We start from the raw sequence: 19,473 nt of genomic DNA, 5'->3' as shown, positions 1-19,473 counted from the left end.
AAATTTAAGACGACATGTCTGACAGTTAAAACTTGGTCCAATCAGAGTACTCAGTAGGGCCATGATCCCATAGACTGCAGCAATCTACAAAACAATCTCTGAATAGAAGGCAATCACAGGATTGCAATGGCCAAGTCAAAGTCCACACGTCAACCTGAAAACCTGGGGCTGCAACTTCAGAGAGTTGTGGAGAAATAAAACCTCGTTTTACTTCTCCACAGCTGAATTGACACAATGTTGTAAAGACAAGTAGGCCTTGAGAACAATGTGAGAGACGGATGGAGTCAAGCAGGAGACACCTACTTCAAGTTGTGGCAGGTAAAGCTTTTCTAACTAGATATTGAATAAGATAATGTACTTTGTTTTTACTCATGATTGCATTAACAGTCATTGAAACCTTCTTTATTCCACTCTATTTTCCAACTATGAATATAGTTCCAAGAGCTACCTGCTTCCATGCTGCGGATGAGAAAAAAAGTCTATAGAAATATGGTATTTATTCTTGCCTGAAACTGTTATGGTCAGCCAGATATAGGACCCCAGAATGCAGACCAGAAAGCCGCATGACGGTAAGTGTAAAATGATTTAATTAACAAAAAACTCACTCATAGAAGAGGCAGGAACAAAACAATGAACGGGCAGGCAAGACAGGCATGGCATGATCAAAAAACAAGACTTGAGCATGAAAAATGAAAGGATGTTTCCGCGACGACTAACTGAACAAGGCGTGTTTAAATGGAGCATGGTAAAGGTGGAACACAAAACTGATTAACATGGTGCAGGTGAACCGAATAAACTTAATTGACAGAACAAAACGTGACTGGAGCAAAACATGGCTTGAACAGAAGGCAAATCCAAGGAAACAAACTAATAGAAATATAACTAGAAACACATGAAACAAAAGCATAACCAGATCCAAAAACTTAACTTGACCGCACATGAACTAGAAGACAAAAACTAAAGCATGACTAGGAAAATAATAAACAGAGACATGATTAAAGACTGGAGCAGTGAAAAACATAAGGAAAAAAACCAGAAACCAGAAACCAAACAACCCCAAATCATAACAGAAACAGAAACTAGTGTATTTTGCATTTCAGGTTAGTCTAGGTGTTTGCATAATGTTCCCATGACAGTCCTGTGACCTCTGAAGATCCTCTGTCTCTTTCTTTTATGTTATCAATGGAAAATCATGTGGAGAAAAATGAATCATTGACCCTCACTCAAAGTGCTCAAAGTTGTGTACATAGCAAAGAAACTGACACGTATCTATTGTTGTGCAAGAGTCGGAGCACTAAGAGCTATAAAGAACGTGTCATCTCTTTATAAAAGATTGTGAAATCCACTTAAAATTTTACTATCAGTGATCTGATTTTATTTGGAATCTATGTGTAAAGAATGTCATGGGTTTCAACCTTATTCAGAAATTTAGGGCAGCGAATGTATTCTATTTGATTAAAACGTGTGGAAAGGATTAAATTGTTTGTCTTTAAATCACTCTTGCATGTATCCTGCTTAACTGAAATGGGTGAAACTGTCTCCACTAACAGATGCGAAGCCATAGAAGGAAGTTTACAGGACAGAAATAAGCTGTGGTTATTTTTAAATAAAATATTCAACTGTGATATTTGGATCATACAGTTGTTATTTGCATTGTGTTTTTTAACTCATAGATTTGGCTGAAAATTCAGCTAAAAAGCAAAAATAGCTAAAAAGGGGAAATTGCCTTAAAAGACTATCTTAGATTTTCTTTGGGTATATCATTTTGTCTCCTATATATGTATATTTGAAAAGCTTTCAAGTGAACAAGGCATTGCTTCTCTTTTTATTGCGGTGTGGCCCTGGTCACATGGGAAAAGAAAAAAAAGTAGAGCAGAACCATACATATTTCCAGTAAATCACTGAAAGAAGCAGGAAATGGTCATGCTCCTGATTCATTTCACAGCAAATATTTAGTCTTGGATTTGTTGCACTTGTTAATCATTCAAAACAAGACAAACTGAACAGAAAAACAGTTTATCTATTTCTTTTGTTGCTGTTTTTTCATTCGGATTCACTGGTAAGTTAAACTTGTTTTATATTTCTATACTCATAATATTAAGCAGCTACTGCCATGTTTATTAATTTTGGTGTTTTGTACTGAATTTTTATATAAATGAGAGGGGATTGCTCTTGTTTCTGTAACTGATTTCGGAGGAATGTAGAATGGGATTCAAAAAGGCTTTGTACAAACAAAGTAGGCCTGTCTGCAATGACCAGGAAACAGGGCTGTACTACCAGGAAAGCACTGAGCCACTGTTGCTTGGACAAACAACCTCAGGAAAGCTGGGAAAAGTGCTCTGAGCAATGGAAACCTATAACACAGACTTTCCAACTAAGTAAATGACTGACAGGATAAATTACTTCCTTATTGTTGCTGGTTATTGCATTCAATGTTTTTTTATTTTATTTTTTATTTTTTTGTGTAACTTCATCCTTCTTGCCTAGTCATTTTCAGCTCATAATATAAATAACTAATTTGCTGAGAAAATGTGTAATTTCAAGAAATGTTAGATAGTAAAATAAAATAAAATGTTAACCAAAGGTTCAAAAAAAATTTAAATCCACAGGTTACTATTTTTTTTATTTATTTCAGTGATGGGAACAATATAAAAAAAATGTGTCCCTGATAACTATGATTGACTTCTCTTCGTCAGTAGAGACAGAGTACAATAAAAAAGGGAAGAAACCTTTATAATATGAGCTACAACAGAATTTATTTTTCCCTTTGGGATAAATAAAGTATTTTTCGAATTTGAATTGAATTGAAGGGGACATAGTGAGTTCAGTCAACTTTTATAAAACAAAATGTTATTGTTTGCACAAGGACTTAATTTTGGAGTTAGTTTGTGATTAACTCTATATTCAGAACAATGTTAAGTCACTACAGATATTACTAAGAAGTAGTAATTTTGTATGGCCATGAAAGAAAATTCAAAATGTCAACATTTGAACGTAGCCAAGTCAAGTCAAGTTTATTTATATAACCAGTTCAAACAGGTAGAAAACTAAGCTTCACCTGCCACCAGTCGGTACCTCTTTTTTGGAGAACAGTCCACAGAAATAGCAAAACCACACAACTATTTGTATCTAGTCTAATCTCTCTCTAAAGGTTTGCATACTCTGATCAGGGGCATGGATCTAATTGATTTGAATGCTATTTTATTGATTTATATGATTATTTGTTTCCATTTCTTTTCCAGGGTGGTATAATTAGAAAACACACACCTTTATCAATTGCCACAAACTCAATCACGTTTCGCTCAATCTTGATCCTTTATGTTTTTTGAGTTACATTTGAACATCTCCATCAATTTCCTTTAACTTGAAGATGACGGTTTGGGTCAGATGGTTGAAACATGGCTAGCAACTAGTGATACTGGGAATTTTGTCATCGATCCAATACCAATTAAATATGGGGCTAGTATCGCTGAAACCATTACCATTACTTTTCTTGAAATGTCATGATCATTTAATAATTTTATGATTTTTCCTTTGGTTAGTTGATGAATATTATAATAAAACATGACAATTTTAGGCAAATAAAAATGTTGTTATTAACTAATTACAACAATATAAAAAAAAGGTAACAGTAAATCCCAAACACACATCAAAATGATTTCAGATTGGTTAGACCAGGCTAAAACTAACATTCCTGAATGCTCTTATACAGGTCCTTCTCAAAATATTAGCATATTGTGATAAAGTTCATTATTTTCCATAATGTCATGATGAAAATTTAACATTCATATATTTTTGATTCATTGCACACTAACTGAAATATTTCAGGTCTTTTATTGTCTTAATACGGATGATTTTGGCATACAGCTCATGAAAACCCAAAATTCCTATCTCACAAAATTAGCATATCATTAAAAGGGTCTCTAAACGAGCTATGAACCTAATCATCTGAATCAACGAGTTAACTCTAAACACTTGCAAAAGATTCCTGAGGCCTTTAAAACTCCCAGCCTGGTTCATCACTCAAAACCCCAATCATGGGTAAGACTGCTGACCTGACTGCTGTCCAGAAGGCCACTATTGACACCCTCAAGCAAGAGGGTAAGACACAGAAAGAAGACCCTGAGGAAGATTGTGGAGAAGGGCCGATTCCAGACCTTGGGGGACCTGCGGAAGCAATGGACTGAGTCTGGAGTAGAAACATCCAGAGCCACCGTGCACAGGTGTGTGCAGGAAGTGGGCTACAGGTACCGCATTCCCCAGGTCAAGCCACTTTTGAAACAGCGGCAGAAGCGCCTGACCTGGGCTACAGAGAAGCAGCACTGGACTGTTGCTCAGTGGTCCAAAGTACTTTTTTCGAATGAAAGCAAATTCTGCATGTCGTTCGGAAATCAACGTGCCAGAGTGTGGAGGAAGACTGGGGAGAAGGAAATGCCAAAATGCCAGAAGTCCAGTGTCAAGTACCCACAGTCAGTGATGGTCTGGGTTGCCTTGTCAGCTGCTGGTGTTGGTCCACTGTGTTTTATCAAGGGCAGGGTCAATGCAGCTAGCTATCAGGAGATTTTGGAGCACTTCATGCTTCCATCTGCTGAAAAGCTTTATGGAGATGAAGATTTCATTTTTCAGCACGACCTGGCACCTGCTCACAGTGGCAAAACCACTGGTAAATGGTTTACTGACCATGGTATCAATGTGCGCAATTGGCCTGCCAACTCTCATTCATACACCTAAGGGCAATTTAGAGTTACCAGTTAACCTAACAGGCATGTCTTTGGACTGTGGGAGGAAGCTGGAGTACCCGGTGAGAACCCACGCATGCACGGGGAGAACATGCAAACTCCATGCAGAAAGACCCCAGGCTGGGAATTGAACCCAGGACCTTCTTGCTGCAAGGCAACAGTGCTACCAACTGCGCCACCGTGCAGCCCGAAATACTAATTTCTTCCCACGAAATATATACGTGCGCACGAAATACTAATTCATTCCTACGACATAGGTATAATGTGCGCACAAAATACTAAAACAGCGCACTTTCTTAAATATACGGAACAAAACAACAACTGGATGGACAGGGATAGTCTGATCGAGTTTTATTTGAGGCTGGGGAGGAGCTACAAAGAGGTTCCAAAAAGCCTGGCATTGCAAGGAATTCTCATTAGTGAGAGGAATTTAAATAGAATATTGAGAGCCAGGTGTTAACCCTGGTCGGGAAACACAGGGGAGATGCTTCCTTCAGGGACGAAATGGTTGTTCACTTCAGGGTTAACTCCCTGTACTTGTGGGTCATGAGGGCTGAGACTTCTGTAATAGTGAAGGGACCGGACTGCTAAAGCAGCTGAGATTTTAATAACTGTACTGCACACTGATTGTACGTCAAATGTATGATGGCCAGCTGAATTTCCTCCCCGGTCGTTGTCGTGCAAACTGCCAAAACACACAGCCGCATGCACACTCTTCTTTTCTCTCTGCACTCTTCTTCGTGGTGCCAGTCTGACAGCACACAGTACCACGGCACGTATGCACACATAGACATTTACACACCCACTGTACACTGAGCTCCATCACTTGTGAGTTACACATCTCCTGCAACACAGGTCACTTGATGCCTACTTTGTGGGAACAAATCAGTACTTCATGGGCAAAAATTTGTATTTATGGGAAAGAATTAGTATTTTGTGGGAACAAATTAGTATTTCATGGTAACCTGTATATTTTTTTCCCCATGTCAGTTCCAGGGCATCGTACTCTTGAGCACAATCCTGTTAAAAATATGTGGACTATCATTAAACAAATCTGTACTAGGAAACCAGTCACTTTAAAAAGGATTCCTAATTCTAGAAGAGTGATCAAACATCAGGCCGAATTACCTCAGAAGCTTCTTGATTGCTTCAAACTGGATGTGGTTACGGTTAAACTGGTAAAGATATTTATGTATATATTTGTATTCCATCCTAATAATAAACAATTCAAATGGAACATTAAGAGCCCTTAATTATAAAGATTGGTGCTGATATTGGGTGTATGTAAACCTTTGACTGGAACTGTATTAGAGACAGAAAACAAGAGCAAACATTTCTGAGAAAAATCAGAGTACAACAAAGTTCCAGCATTGTAATGGATAGACATTGAGGGGATAGTGGGATGCTCCTTTTGTACTCGTAAGTTTTCTGACTTTCAATTTGGAAAACTGAACTGAAATGCTCTCTAAAATTTTACTTTCCCATTCAGCTGTGACTTCAACATCCAAAATTGCAGCCCTTATGGAAAAAGGAACAGAATTTTTTTTTTTTGATTTGCATCATTGACAACTGACTTCTCTGTAAATCAGTCACACACAAAGTATTGTTCGGTATGCTAATAGTGCTAATAGTGCTAATAGTAGTTAGACTAGTCATTTAGCACAACAGGTCTTTATTACTCCCCTTTAGGCAAGTAAATTTCCCTTGCCAGCTTCACCCTGTAAAAAATGCTACTGTAAAACATCCCCTGAAGGAAGTTAAAAATTACTCATGTAATCCAGAAACAGAAGATATTTTTCCCTCTGTCCATCAAAAAAGACCAATTTACAGAGATTTGGCTGAACTCTTTTACTGTGGCACCAGTTTCATGTTATTAAATTAGTACTCCTCTTCTTGCTCCATGTCCTCCCCCTCCTTAGGTCTGCCTGTATGTTGGCCAGCAGCTCAACTTTCTTTGCTTCCTCCTTTAACTTCTTCTTTTGTTGGTCTTGGCCACTGACTATCTGTCATGATGGAATAATTCTCATGGAATAATTCTAGATACAGCTCCACCTAAAATTATTCGGCCCACATACTTGCAGCCGTTTGCAACAAGCGAAACAAAATTAAATAGCTTAACACAATTAATGTTACAAGTGGTTTTTCCAAATCAAACAGGAAATACAGCTTTAAAGGACTATTACAGGCTATAAATAATTTGCCCTGCTCTTGACAAGCGTCTCAGTAGAGCACCCACTTGCTGTTTCAGCCTTCTTCAAATGTAAATCATAGCCAGCTTCCAGGTGCATTCCTAAAGAATCGTAGCCCACTCCAGATGGGAAAATGCCTCCAGTCCATTAATATTAATAAGTTTGAGTGTTGTGGCCACTCTTCACCTCCCACCAGTTACTGTGATGGGCACTAAAACTTTCTTTGTAACCAAGCCTAGGTGGACTTTGGGATATGCTTGGGACAATTGTCCTCTTTGGAAGGTCCAATGGCTCAGGTCCAAAGATTCAGTGTCCTCACATGCAGCCTGACATTTTTTCCAGCATTTCTTGATGGTTGATTGAATCCATCTTGCCCTGTTCCCCCACTCACTAAAGGTTTCAAGCACTGATTGTTCTTGTCAAACAATCCTGGACTCTGTGGTTCAATTAAAAACCAGGCAGTCCAAGTCTAAACCTCAGCCAGAAAGGGAATGTCGCTGAGGACAAACTGCAGGAGTCACATCAAATCATGAAAGAGTGCTGACGTCAGTACCAGAACACGGTTGAACGGGTGAAAAAAACATATTTTGAAAATGTCAGGTCATCCATCAGACATAACCCTTGTGTATTATTCAACACAACTGACCCTGTTCTTAACCCTCGTCAGAACGCCTGTTTGGAAGCATCAGCTGAAATATGTAATAATTTCGTAATGTTTTTTCTTCAAAAAGTTGCCGTCACAAGGGCTCTTATTATATCTCCTGACTCTGACCCATCTGTCTCAGCCCCTTGCTCTGCTACTTTTATTTATTTTGATCCTGTGGCACTTTTTTTTGGAGGATGTGGTGAGGCATCAAGCGCCCCATGGGATCTTCTTCCTTCGTGATTCTTTAAAGAGGTCTTTCCCAGTATTGCACAACATTTTGTTACCGTTATAAATTGTAGTCTGTCCTCTGTCCCTGCTAAACCTAAACTCGCAGTAGTTCAACCTCTTCTTAAGAAGCCTGGTCTAGATCAATCCCTACTGGCTAACTACAGACCTAATTCTAAGCTGCCGTTCATTTGAAAACTTTTAGAGAAGATTGTGTGCTGTCAACTAAAATCACTCTTGGAAAAAATTGCACTCTGGAAATCTTTCAGTCTGGTTTTAAAGCCTGATGATTTGGCACCCCTGACAGCATATTTTAAACCAACTGTCACTGACTTGGGTTTTAAATTGGACAATGATTTTAAATTGGACAGTCACATTAGAGCAAATGTAGGGTCCTTTTATCACTTAAGACAGATGGAAAAAGTGACATCTTTCCTGTCCAGGAAACTCTTTGAAACAACAATCTATGCTTTTATTGTAACGGACTTTAAGTTGTAGTGATTGCTTGCGCTCTCATCTGCAGATGGTTCAAGAAGCTGCTGACGTCTCATGACTGGTACTCCAAAAACAGAGTACATCACCCCTGTTCTGGCCTCACTCCACTGGTTGCCTGTTTTAGAGTTCAATTAAATTTATTATTTTTGTTATTAAATGTTTGAATGATCTTGCCCTGCCGTACCTCCTTGACCTTCTTCATCCCTACTGGGGCGACGGTAGCGACAGTGACGACAGTGGTAGAGGTTCCTCCTTTAGCTGGTGGGTTACTGGCTCGAACCCCCGCTCTGTCTGTCTCAGTCGTTATGTTCTTGGGCAAGACATTTTACCCGCCTTGCTTGCTGATGGTGGTCAGAGGGCTCGGTGGTGCCTGTGTATGGCAGCCTCACATCTGTCAGTGTGCCCCAGGGCAGCTGTGGCTACATTGTAGTTCACCACTGTCAGTGTGTGAATGTGTGTATGAATGGGTGAATGACTGATTGTAGTGTGAGGCGCTTTGGGGTTCTCAGACTTGATAAAGTACAAGAGAAGGTCATTTTACCAGCCATATGACGTTAGGTCAGTATGGGGTCAGTCATTGAGTTCACTGTTTTGTGAACTCACTTTTCTGTGGAAACTAGAAACAGTGATGGTGCCGCTTTTGCTTTAAGTTTAAAAATTACCGACAATGTTTTCAACTGAACAGACCAGGTATTTGAGTTGTTCATTAGTTACATCAAGAACATCTGATGCAACTAATTAAGCCCTTCACTAGTTTTTTTCAAAAACTAACAGCAAACACTCATTTTCACAATATATTTTTTCTATTTCCTTTTCTATTTTAAAAATTGTTACAACTTATTTTGTTGTGTTTATATGTTTTTTCTGTCTTTCTGATTCTTGTGCTACCACTCACCTGTTTCGCATAAGTAATTTATATCACAAGTAGCATTCTTCTGCATTGTGTTTGTTCCAATCCTGTCTTTTATCTGTGGTTTTGCTCCCAACATACTGTTAGTGGAATTCTACTCTGAAATTACTCAACTACTCAAAAAGACTTTACATGTGTATCATTTATGCTTTAAGAAGCTCTTGCACTTTTCTTTCACCTGCCTCCTCAGGATTCTGTATTACTTATGCATTTATACAGCCTCTCAATGATTCCACCTGTTGCATTGAAAAGATCTAAAAGCTCTTCTGTCTTTTTGCTGATACTAAGACTTTTATTGTGGCAAATTAATGCTGTTGTGGAATAGTTTTGTGCTCATAAAATGAGGAGGCAGACTTACACATTTGATGAGAAAATTCAGGTAGACAGTGGAGTGCTTTTGCTTTAAGATATCAAAACATCTGCTATATATTGGAGTATTTTCTGTGTATTACAAGGGATTTTAGTAAAATTATTTGCGATTGGAGTAGTTTTTTGTGCATTTTGGGGGATTTTAGCTAACTTGTTGATTAGAAGAGCACATTTATCAGCTTTTCTTTGACTTTATTGGAGTTGAAGGGTAATTTTAAGCTCTACCACCTTAATAGTGGGATGGGCACTGTGATGCTGCAACACACAATGTTGCTCCCAGTCATGCAAAGCTGACACTCATAAATTGTTTTACTACCAGGTCTTTCTGGGTAGACCAAAGGAAAAACCTGCCTTCAAAAGAAAAGCCCAGAGATTTTCAAAGGTAAAACCTGGCATAGACAAAACAAAAGCTGTATCTTGCAGTGTCATTATTGTATTAACAGGTATTTCTAGTCCAACCATTAGTGTTAATCAGAAAGATAGTAGCTTTGCACAATTGGTAGCTACACTGTGTGGTGTAGCATAACTGTTCCCATTTCCTACTGCTTTAGTCGCTGATTGCAAATGTTAACAATTGAAACTATTAAGAAACATAAAATCTTTACAGACGCTTTTAGGGTGTATTCACACCAGGAAAGTCATTTGGTCCGCTTGTTTGGTCCGGACCAAAACGAACTTTATTTTTTTCATTTGGTGTGGTTTGTTTTCACATTGTACTTTTTGCAACTGAACTACTACTTGTAAACAATGTCACGCGGGTGACGATCATTGTTCCCATTGGACAGAAATGACGGGGGCGGGACAGAGCTCAGACCCGGAAATTGAGGAAAACATCTGTAGACGTGCTGCGTGCAGCACCTCTATTCTGCATATTTATGCCGTTATTACAGCTGCAATATTATTGTGAGACTGAAGTTCAGCTCATTCAACACAGACTTTGAGATGTTCCAATTTTAATGTTGGAACCCCGTCGGACAATGCGTGCTGAACGCCGACGTGTCTCCTCCCACAACAAGCCAGTAGTGTTGCTAAGCAACACACAGTTTATCAGGTACGATTACCTTACAACACACACCTTTGCTACCGGCTACGGTGGCTTTTTATGTCCAAAGAGACGTACGCTTTTTGTATTCGGTTTGTATTCAGACCATAAGCGAACCGCACCAGAGACCGTTTGGAAGCGGACCGAGACCACCTCAAAAAGTGGGTCTCGGTCCGGTTATTTGGTCCGGACCAGGGTTCGCTTGAGTTTATTCACACCTGCGCACAAGGTCCGGACCAAAGGGGGAAACAAACTCTGGTCCGTTAAAAGCGGACCAAAAGTGGCAAGTGTGAATACAAAAAATATAAAGCAATAGTTGAATACGGACGGGAGTAAGTAACTTCATTCTGTGTCTCGTTCAACAAGAAGGCAGCCAGGATCCCGAATCTGTTAACAGGGAAAAAACTGAAAAAAAGCAGTTTTTGGGTCATCTGAAACCGGGTTATTGCTCTTAAATCTGCTTTTTACATTAAAAACATGTGGGTAGTAGAAAAAAGGATGTGTTTGAAAATGTCCGGTTTCCACCACTTTGGTATGGGTAGGTGCTGAAGTGTCTTACTTCCTTCCACCATAGTTCTTCATTTCAGGGAATCTCAAATGTATTTTTCACCAAACATGAAACACTCCTTTTACTCAAAGAAGGAACAATTTCATGGGATCTAGTTTGCATTTTATAAAGTATGTGCTCTCACTTCTACTTACACATGGTTATGAGTGCTCATTTATTTCATGTAAAATGCATGTAAAAAAAAATACAGCACTTTCAATGGCACCAGAGGACTTTCACAAATCATTAATGTTAAATGAGTTTGCTTTCATGTTTGCGGTTCCTGTACAACCCCAGTCCTTCTAAACATGACAAAAGTTCACAGTTTGTGGATTTATTCAATAACCTTAAATATATATTGGCTTCACACATATTTGTTTTGCAGGTGGGATTTCTAAAGATGGAAAAAGGACCCCAACCACAGGATCCGGCTCCACCCTACCCCGGCCCTCCCTTGAATCATAGCGGTACCGGGCCTCAGCCAGGGATGTACGCTCAACCAGGCTATCCTGCTCAACCAGGCTATCCTATTCAACCAGGCTATCCTGCTCAACCAGACTTCTCCGCTGTCCCTGCTGGATACCAGGGAGGTATGTGATCACTTCTTAACTATAGTATTACACAGTATATTCTACATAGTTTAGGACAAAATCCTTAAACTGCTGAAAACACAATATAGTGCTTGTTGATGGAGAGTTTTGTGTGTTTTTTTTTTTTAAAGACACATTTTTTCTTGTTTTTCTGATTTGTTTCTCACAAATTGCAGGTGTTGCTTTTGCTCCTGTCCCAGATGCAGCAGCAGGTGAGGCGGCCTGGTCCAGGAACATAGTGTTGCATGTAAAAAAAAATTGACATTCCATAAGCTATTAATCAAAATAGCTGAGGGTGGAGCTTTATGGTTTAGGCCACACACCACACTCACACGGTAACATGTCCTGAATCTGTTTTCGTTCTCATTTGTAAACCACAGTTGCTGCATGATTGAAATCTCTCACTCTAGAAGAATGGGACTGTTTGTTGGATCTGGGCGTTAACAGAAAGCTTCTGTTCTTGTTTTGTTTTGTTCAACTTCACTTTCATGTTCATCAAACCAATCTTTCACCAGTCTTACTGTGTGTATTGGTGCATTGTCATCCTGATACACGGCACCGCCTTCAGGATACAATGTTTGAACCATTGGATGCACATGGTCCTCAAGAATGGTTCGGTAGTCCTTGGCAGTGACGTGCCCATCTAGCACAAGTATTGGGCCAAGGCAATGCCATGATATGGCAGCCCAAACCATCACTGATCCACCCCCATGCTTCACTCTGGGCATGCAACAGTCTGGGTGGTACGCTTCTTTGGGGCTTCTCCACACCGTAACTCTCCCGGATGTGGGAAAAACAGTAAAGGTGGACTCATCAGAGAACAATACATGTTTCACATTGTCCACAGCCCAAGATTTGCGCTCCTTGCACCATTGAAACAGACGTTTGGCATTGGCATGAGTGACCAAAGGTTTGGCTATAGCAGCCCGGCCGTGTATATTGACCCTGTGGAGCTCCCGACGGACAGTTCTGGTGGAAACAGGAGAGTTGAGGTGCACATTTAATTCTGCCGTGATTTGGGCAGCCGTGGTTTTATGTTTTTTGGATACAATCCGGGTTAGCACCCGAACATCCCTTTCAGACAGCTTCCTCTTGCGTCCACAGTTAATCCTGTTGGATGTGGTTCGTCCTTCTTGGTGGTATGCTGACATTACCCTGGATACCGTGGCTCTTGATACATCCCAAAGACTTGCTATTTTGGTCACAGATGCACCAGCAAGACGTGCATCAACAATTTGTCCTCTTTTGAACTCCGGTATGTCACCCATAATGTTGTGTTCCTTTCAATATTTTCAGCAAAACTGTGCTCTTACGCTGCTAATTGAACCTTCACACTCTGCTCTTACTGGTGCAATGTGCAATCAATGAAGACTGGGTACCAGGCTGGTCCAATTTAGCCATGAAACCTCCCACACTAAAATGACAGGTGTTTCAGTTTCATTGTCCAACCCCTGTATATCCTCTGTCAGTGCAAACACTGTTTTCTTCTCAGATGTGATAATTACTGCTTTACATGTCAATATACCAGAAATGCCTTCTGTGTTTTGTTTTTCTTCCCCATAAAATACGTTGTTGGATTGTTTTAGTATAAATTTATGCCTACTCAAATGTTAAGAAGGCTGTACATTTCTTTGTACATTCACCAGAGGTCAGGATTTCCCTATAGTTACTGACAGAATGGAAACTTGATGTTAAGGTGTCAACATTACATGCTGTTGTCCACAAAGAACCCCGTCAACACATTCCTGATTATATTTATCAACTATTTATGAATTTCATACATTTTCTTGTTACAGCCATGAACTTCAGTGTATTTTATAGGGATTTTATGAATCAGACCCACACAAAGTAGTGCAATATTGAGAAGTAGAAGGAAGGAGATTGATGGTTTTCACACCTTTTTATTAATAGAAATCTCAAGAGGGAATAAGGCATAATGAAAACCAAGATACACATGACCTGGGACAGGGACAGAGTTGTGGAGAAGTTTAAAGCAGAGTTAGGATATAAAAACAAGATTAAAATCTTGGAACATCTTACTAAATACAACCCTTCATCTGAAAATGGAAAGAATCTCTCCAAACACTGAATGTTCATGGACATAGTTTGTATTGCTATTTTAAGATGACAGTTCCGTTTGTTAAATTAGCCCAGAAAAATATCATGAAAATATTTTTATCCCTGGGTGCTGCCCAAATTTTACCACTTCATCAAACCCAGCCATTTAAACTACATGTACATATCAAAAGTCATCTATATACAGATGTTCTGTATTCACTGTTCAGCCATATTCACACTACTTAGCAGGAAGGCAATTGTGACTTTTTTGTTTATTCAACAAAAATTTGAGGGGGGTGGCCGTCCGCCTAAACTAACAGGCCGGGCAAGTGTGGTTTAATTCAAGAAGCAGCCATGAGGTAACTCTACAGGAGCTGCATAGATCCGCAACTCAGGTGGGAGAAAGTGTTGGCAGTCAAGCATTCCACAAACTACTATATACTTTATTGAAACAGTAACAAGAAGAAAGCAATTGTAAAAAGACTTGAGAATTTCAGTTTCCTACAAGCTGTGTAAGTTACACAGCAAAAAAGATGCCTAGGTCAGATAAAATCAAAATGTAACATTTTGTAACCTAAATGCATAATGCCATGTTTGGTGTAAAACTGCACAACACATTCAACAAACCATCCCTATGATGAAACATAGAAGTGGCAGCATTCTGGTGTAGGGAGGCTCGAGCAGGGACAGGAAGCTGGACTGAGTTGATAGGAAGGAGAATGGAGATAATATACAGGGAAATCATAAAAGAAAACCTGTTAGAGGCTTCAAACGACTGGAGAATGACGTGAAGGTTCACCTTCCAGCAGGACAACTCTAAACATACAGCCACAGCTACCATGGAATGGTTTAAATTAAAACATATTCATATGTCAGAGTAGCGCAGTCAAAGTTAAGGCCTAAAGCTTCAGAATGTGTGGAACTGCTTGAAAATAGCTGTTCACAGAAGCTTTCGGTGTAGTCTGAATGAGTTTGAGCAATTTTGTATAGAAATATGGGCACAAATATCATTCTTTAGTTGTGAAAAGCTTGAAGAGACACAGCCCAATAGATTAGCAGCTGTAATTGCAGTTTAAGACAGTTTCACTTTGTGAAGCACTTTGTGTTGGTCCATCACATAAAATCATGATAAAATGCATAAATGTTTTGGAGTACATAAATATTTTTTAAGAAACCTTTCAACTGAGTTGTGGGACAAACCATTCCCAGAAACATCGCATAGTTTTATGTTTTCAGCCATCCATAATCCCACCCAGCCTCGTGAATGTCGCCAGTTACTGAACAGTCATATTTGACAACTTCCACTTCACGTGTGCGTGTACATATTTATTCACAGACTGCACACAGTTCACACACACAAAGTAAATTTCATCTTATACCATAAGAAATATCATATGCATTTTAAAAAAAATATTTCTTTTAAATCTTTTTTAGGTCTATCATGCTACCTCCAATGTAAATATACAAATGAAAAGGAGGAATTTGACTATACATACACTACCGGTCGAAAGTTTTAGAACAAATTTGTCATTTAATGTTTATGACTATTTACACTGTATGTAGATTCTCAATGAAGGCATCAAAACAGTGAATGAACACATATGCAATTATGTAGCAAACCAAAAATTGTAAAATAATTTTATATATGCTATATTTTAGGATCCTTAAAGTAGCCACCCTTTGCTGTGATGACTGAAATATTAACCTCTGGCCGTCTCTCAATGAACGTCTGGGAAGTTCTTTAAGACTATTTGGAAAACCATTTCAGGTGACCACCTCATGAAGCTTATGGAGAGAACGCCAAGAGAGCAAAGTAGTAATCAAAGCAAAGGGTGGTTGTAAAAATCTAAAATCTAAAAATGTTTAGGGTTATTTCACACTTTCTGTTTACTACATCATTTCATGTGTGTTCATTCACAAGTTTCTTGTCTCAGGTGGGAATCTACATTTTAATTGTCATACAAATAAAGACACTGTCATACCTGCTTGTGTTTTGAGTTCTTGAGTTTGTGTTTTGTTACTTTACCTGGTCTAGTCCTGCTTTCTGTCTCCCTGCACCCCAAGCCCACACCTGTTCTGTGTTTTCCCCTGATTGTCTGGTCACGTTTGTTGTTGGTTCCCCCTGGTGTTCAGTTATGTATTTAAGCCCATTTGTTTCCTTTGTTCCCCGCTGGTTCCTTATGTGTTGTTTGTGTTTGTGTGCACGCCTGCTACCCTGTCCGTGTCCAGCCATGAACATTAAAGACTCATCTTACCTGAAAACCTCGAGCTTCTGGAGTTCTTGGTCCACCAAAAAAAAAAAAAACACATTATGACAGAGACCAATTAAGTGGGAAAACCATTCTAAAACTTTTGACCGGTATTGTATAATACCAAACTCCTTTAAATTGTTGAATCATTTTAAAAGAATATGTAAGCATTTTTTATGATTGTGTATGTTGTATATTTCAGTGACTCATGTGGTAGTAACACCTGCACTAACAGACGTCCCTGGACAGACTTTGTGTCTTCACTGCCGGCAAACTGTGATCACTCAAACTCAGCACACACCAGGATTGTTGGCCTGGGTTATCTGTGGAGGGATGACCCTCTTGGGGTAAAAATCTGCTCAATGTTAAACATCTTCAAGGAATAAATCACAGCCTAAATTTCTTTAAAAACAAATACAAATAACCAAAGTTAAATAAAGTCTAACAGAATCCAATTTCCCCTTTTTTCCACACGCAGATTCTGGCTTTGCTGCTGTATCCCATTTTGCCTCGATTCCTGTAATGATGTGGAGCATCGCTGTCCAAACTGCCAAAATCTTGTTCACATATACAAACGAATGTAAAACGACTCCAAAGGAAGGAACTACTCAGTTTCATGAAGGAAAAATAATTCTATGCAAGTTAAATCTGAAGAAATGTGAATTCCAATATGTGATTGGTCATTTTAAAAGTTAGGATTAGGCAATCAGAGTAGTCTTTATTTTTATTGTCACAATAAAAAGAATAATTTTTTTGCTTCTATTGTGGTTGTTCCATATTTTATGCATGATTGGTGTCACTTTTTGTCATACTGATCTTTTTTGAACAGTTTTTCAGCAAAAACAAAACCCAAAAAATTAAAAGACGTGTTTAAAAAGTTGTTTCAAAGTGGATTGTTTTTTATAGTTTTTTAAGAACTTTGAGAACCAAGATATGAATGTGCATTTATTTTGTATTATTGTTTTTTTGATCTTGGATTCATGGCTATATAAAAAAAAAAGTGGTGGAAAAATGTGTTAAAATATTCCATACACCCATTGAATCTTAGCTACAATATAATATCAAATAATACAATATAATATATCTGACAGAATGAAGACTATGTAAATAGTCATAAACATAAAGAAAACCATTAAATGACAAAAGCGTTCTAAAACTTTTGAGCGGTAGTGTACGTAAACATAAAGATAGATGTGTGTGCTTGTGTGTATATAATCAGAATCAACTTTATTGCCAAGTTCGTACATACAAACAAGGAATTTGACTCCGGTACACTTTGCTCTCTGGTTTTTGCATTACAGAATATACATATATAAAATATACAAATATATAAATAAAAAGGTGCATTTGCAACATCTGTATGCTGTTGTTCTGTACTCTATTGAATGTTCATCAGAGAAACAACCTGGGGGAAGAAGTTGTCTCTGTGGCGGCTGGTTTTAGTGAACAGTGCTCTGTAACAACGGCCTGAGGATAGTATTCTAAACAGTTTATGTGCAGGGTGTGTGGGGTCTGCAGAGATTTTTCCAGCTCTTTTCCTGACCCTTGACCTGTATATGTCCTGGATGGAGGGAAGGTCAGCCCTGATGATTCTCTCTGCAGTCCTGATTATTCGCTGCAGTCTGGACCTGTCCTGTTTTGTGGATGAGCCAAACCAAACTGAGATGGATGAAGACAGGACAGACTGAATGATGGCAGTGTAGAAGATGACCAGCAGCTCCTGTGGAAGGTTGAACTTCTTGAGTTGCCTCAGGAAGTACAGTCTCTGCAGGGCCTTCTTTCGAACAGTGTCTATGTGCGAAGACCATCTCAGGTCCTCAGAGATGGTGGTTCCTAAGAACCTGAAGTGGTCCACAGCCGATACAGTGTTGTTGAGGATGGTGAGTGGGGTGTATAGGGTGGTGTTCTCCGAAGGTCCACCACCATTTCCACAGTCTTGAGTGGGTTCAGTTCAAGGTAGTTCTGACCGCACCAGTGTACCAGCCGATCCACCTGCTGTCTGTATGCAGACTCATCACCGTCCTGGATCAGTCCAATGACAGTGGTGTCGTCTGCAAACTTTCACGGACGAGTCCGATGAGGTGCAGTCATTTGTGTACAGGGAGAAGAGGAGTGGGGATAGAACACACCCCTGGGGGGCACCAGTACTTATTGATCTGGTTCAGGAGAAGATGCTTCCCAGTCTCACCTGCTGCTGTCGGCCTGTCAGGAAGCTGTTGATCCACTGACAAGTGGAGGCTGGGACGTTGAGCTGGGTGAGCTTCTGGTGGAGGATGTCTGGTATGATGGTGTTGAAGGCCGAGCTGAAGTCTACAAACAGGATCCTGGCGTACGTCCCTGGGAGGTCGAGGTGTTGCAGGATGAAGTGTAAACCTAAGTTAACAGCATCATCTGCTGACCTGTTTGCTCGGTAAGCAAACTGCAGGGGGTCCAGCAGGGGGCCTGTGATGTCTTTTAGGTGCTTCAACACCAGCCGCTCAAAGGATTTCATGACCACAGACGTCAGGGCTACAGGCCTGTAGTCATTTAATCCTACAATGGTGGGTTTCTTGGGAACCGGGATGATGGTGGATTGTTTGATGTAGGAGGGGACCTCACATTTCTCCAGTGATTTGGTGAAGATCCTTGTGAAGATCAGAGCAAGTTGATTTGCACAGGCTTTCATGCATGATGGGGAGACGTTATCAAGTCCTCCAGCTTTCTTTGTTTTCATGCGCTGAAAGAGCCTGTTTACCTCTTCCTCGGAGATCTTTAGTGCAGGCAGAGGATCTGAAGGTAGGGGGTTGGTTGTTTTACGGGTCGAATTTGTTCCTGAATGGGATGTAGACGAGATGGTTTGAGGCATGAATGGCTTCTTGTAATGTCTGCAGTAGAAGCCATTCAGACGATTCACCAGTCGAGGACTCTGTTCAGGATGGGTGGAGGGGCTCCTGTAGGCAGTCAGGTTTCTCAGACCAGTCCATACAGCTGAAGTGTCACTAGTAGAAAGGCTGTTCTTCAGCTTCTCACTGTAGCTTCCACTGGACAAAAAGGATTGGAATCCAGGAAGACGCAACCCGTATTTTTCAAAGATAAATGACATATCCGAAGATATGCAAAATGCTTGAGGTATTCAAATTCCGGATAGTTCAGGATCGGGACTACTTTGCATCCGGAGATATCCGGACTTCGGATACTTATCTCTGGAGTATACTGATAAATTCCAACGCGCGGATTTTCGGAGGATCCACCCACGATCTTCTTGCATTTTAAACAGATTTTCCAAAGATCCTCGACACGCATCCTGAAGTATACGCTAATATCCTGGGCCCGCATTCTCAAAAGATCTCTATTAGCATTTCCTTGTATATTGAATGCATCTTTTGAAGATTTCCCATTATCCTTACACATACATACATATGCTGAGCTTTTATT

The 19,473-nt window shown here is 39.7% G+C and overlaps 1 protein-coding gene across 2 annotated transcripts; it reads left to right on the top strand.

Annotated features, from left to right (window-relative positions):
• Positions 1-548: 548 nt before the first annotated feature.
• On the top strand, positions 549-16,902 carry LOC124864588 (lipopolysaccharide-induced tumor necrosis factor-alpha factor homolog). 2 transcript variants are annotated; one of them, XM_047359424.1, is made up of 5 exons: positions 549-569; positions 11,548-11,752; positions 11,929-11,964; positions 16,262-16,406; positions 16,538-16,902. In XM_047359424.1, exons 1-5 carry the CDS (start codon positions 564-566, stop codon positions 16,641-16,643), a joined length of 498 nt encoding a protein of 165 aa, XP_047215380.1. In that variant the 5' UTR covers positions 549-563; the 3' UTR covers positions 16,644-16,902. The 2 variants fall into 2 exon arrangements, with proteins under 2 accessions (XP_047215380.1, XP_047215381.1); XM_047359425.1 differs by lacking the exon at positions 549-569 and adding an exon at positions 1,908-2,059.
• The last annotated feature ends 2,571 nt before the right edge of the window (positions 16,903-19,473 follow it).

This window comes from Girardinichthys multiradiatus, chromosome Y (assembly GCF_021462225.1).
Source record: "Girardinichthys multiradiatus isolate DD_20200921_A chromosome Y, DD_fGirMul_XY1, whole genome shotgun sequence".
Classification (NCBI taxonomy): domain Eukaryota; kingdom Metazoa; phylum Chordata; class Actinopteri; order Cyprinodontiformes; family Goodeidae; genus Girardinichthys; species Girardinichthys multiradiatus.
Note: the sequence above shows the minus strand (reverse complement) of the source record. Positions and strands in the feature narration are given on the sequence as shown.

Bases quoted from the DNA above. Each gene is read 5' to 3' on its own strand.
- LOC124864588 (XM_047359424.1), top strand. The intron at 11,753-11,928 runs GTATGTGATCAC...CACAAATTGCAG, and splicing joins CCCTGCTGGATACCAGGGAG to GTGTTGCTTTTGCTCCTGTC. The intron at 16,407-16,537 runs GTAAAAATCTGC...TTCCACACGCAG, and splicing joins GGAGGGATGACCCTCTTGGG to ATTCTGGCTTTGCTGCTGTA.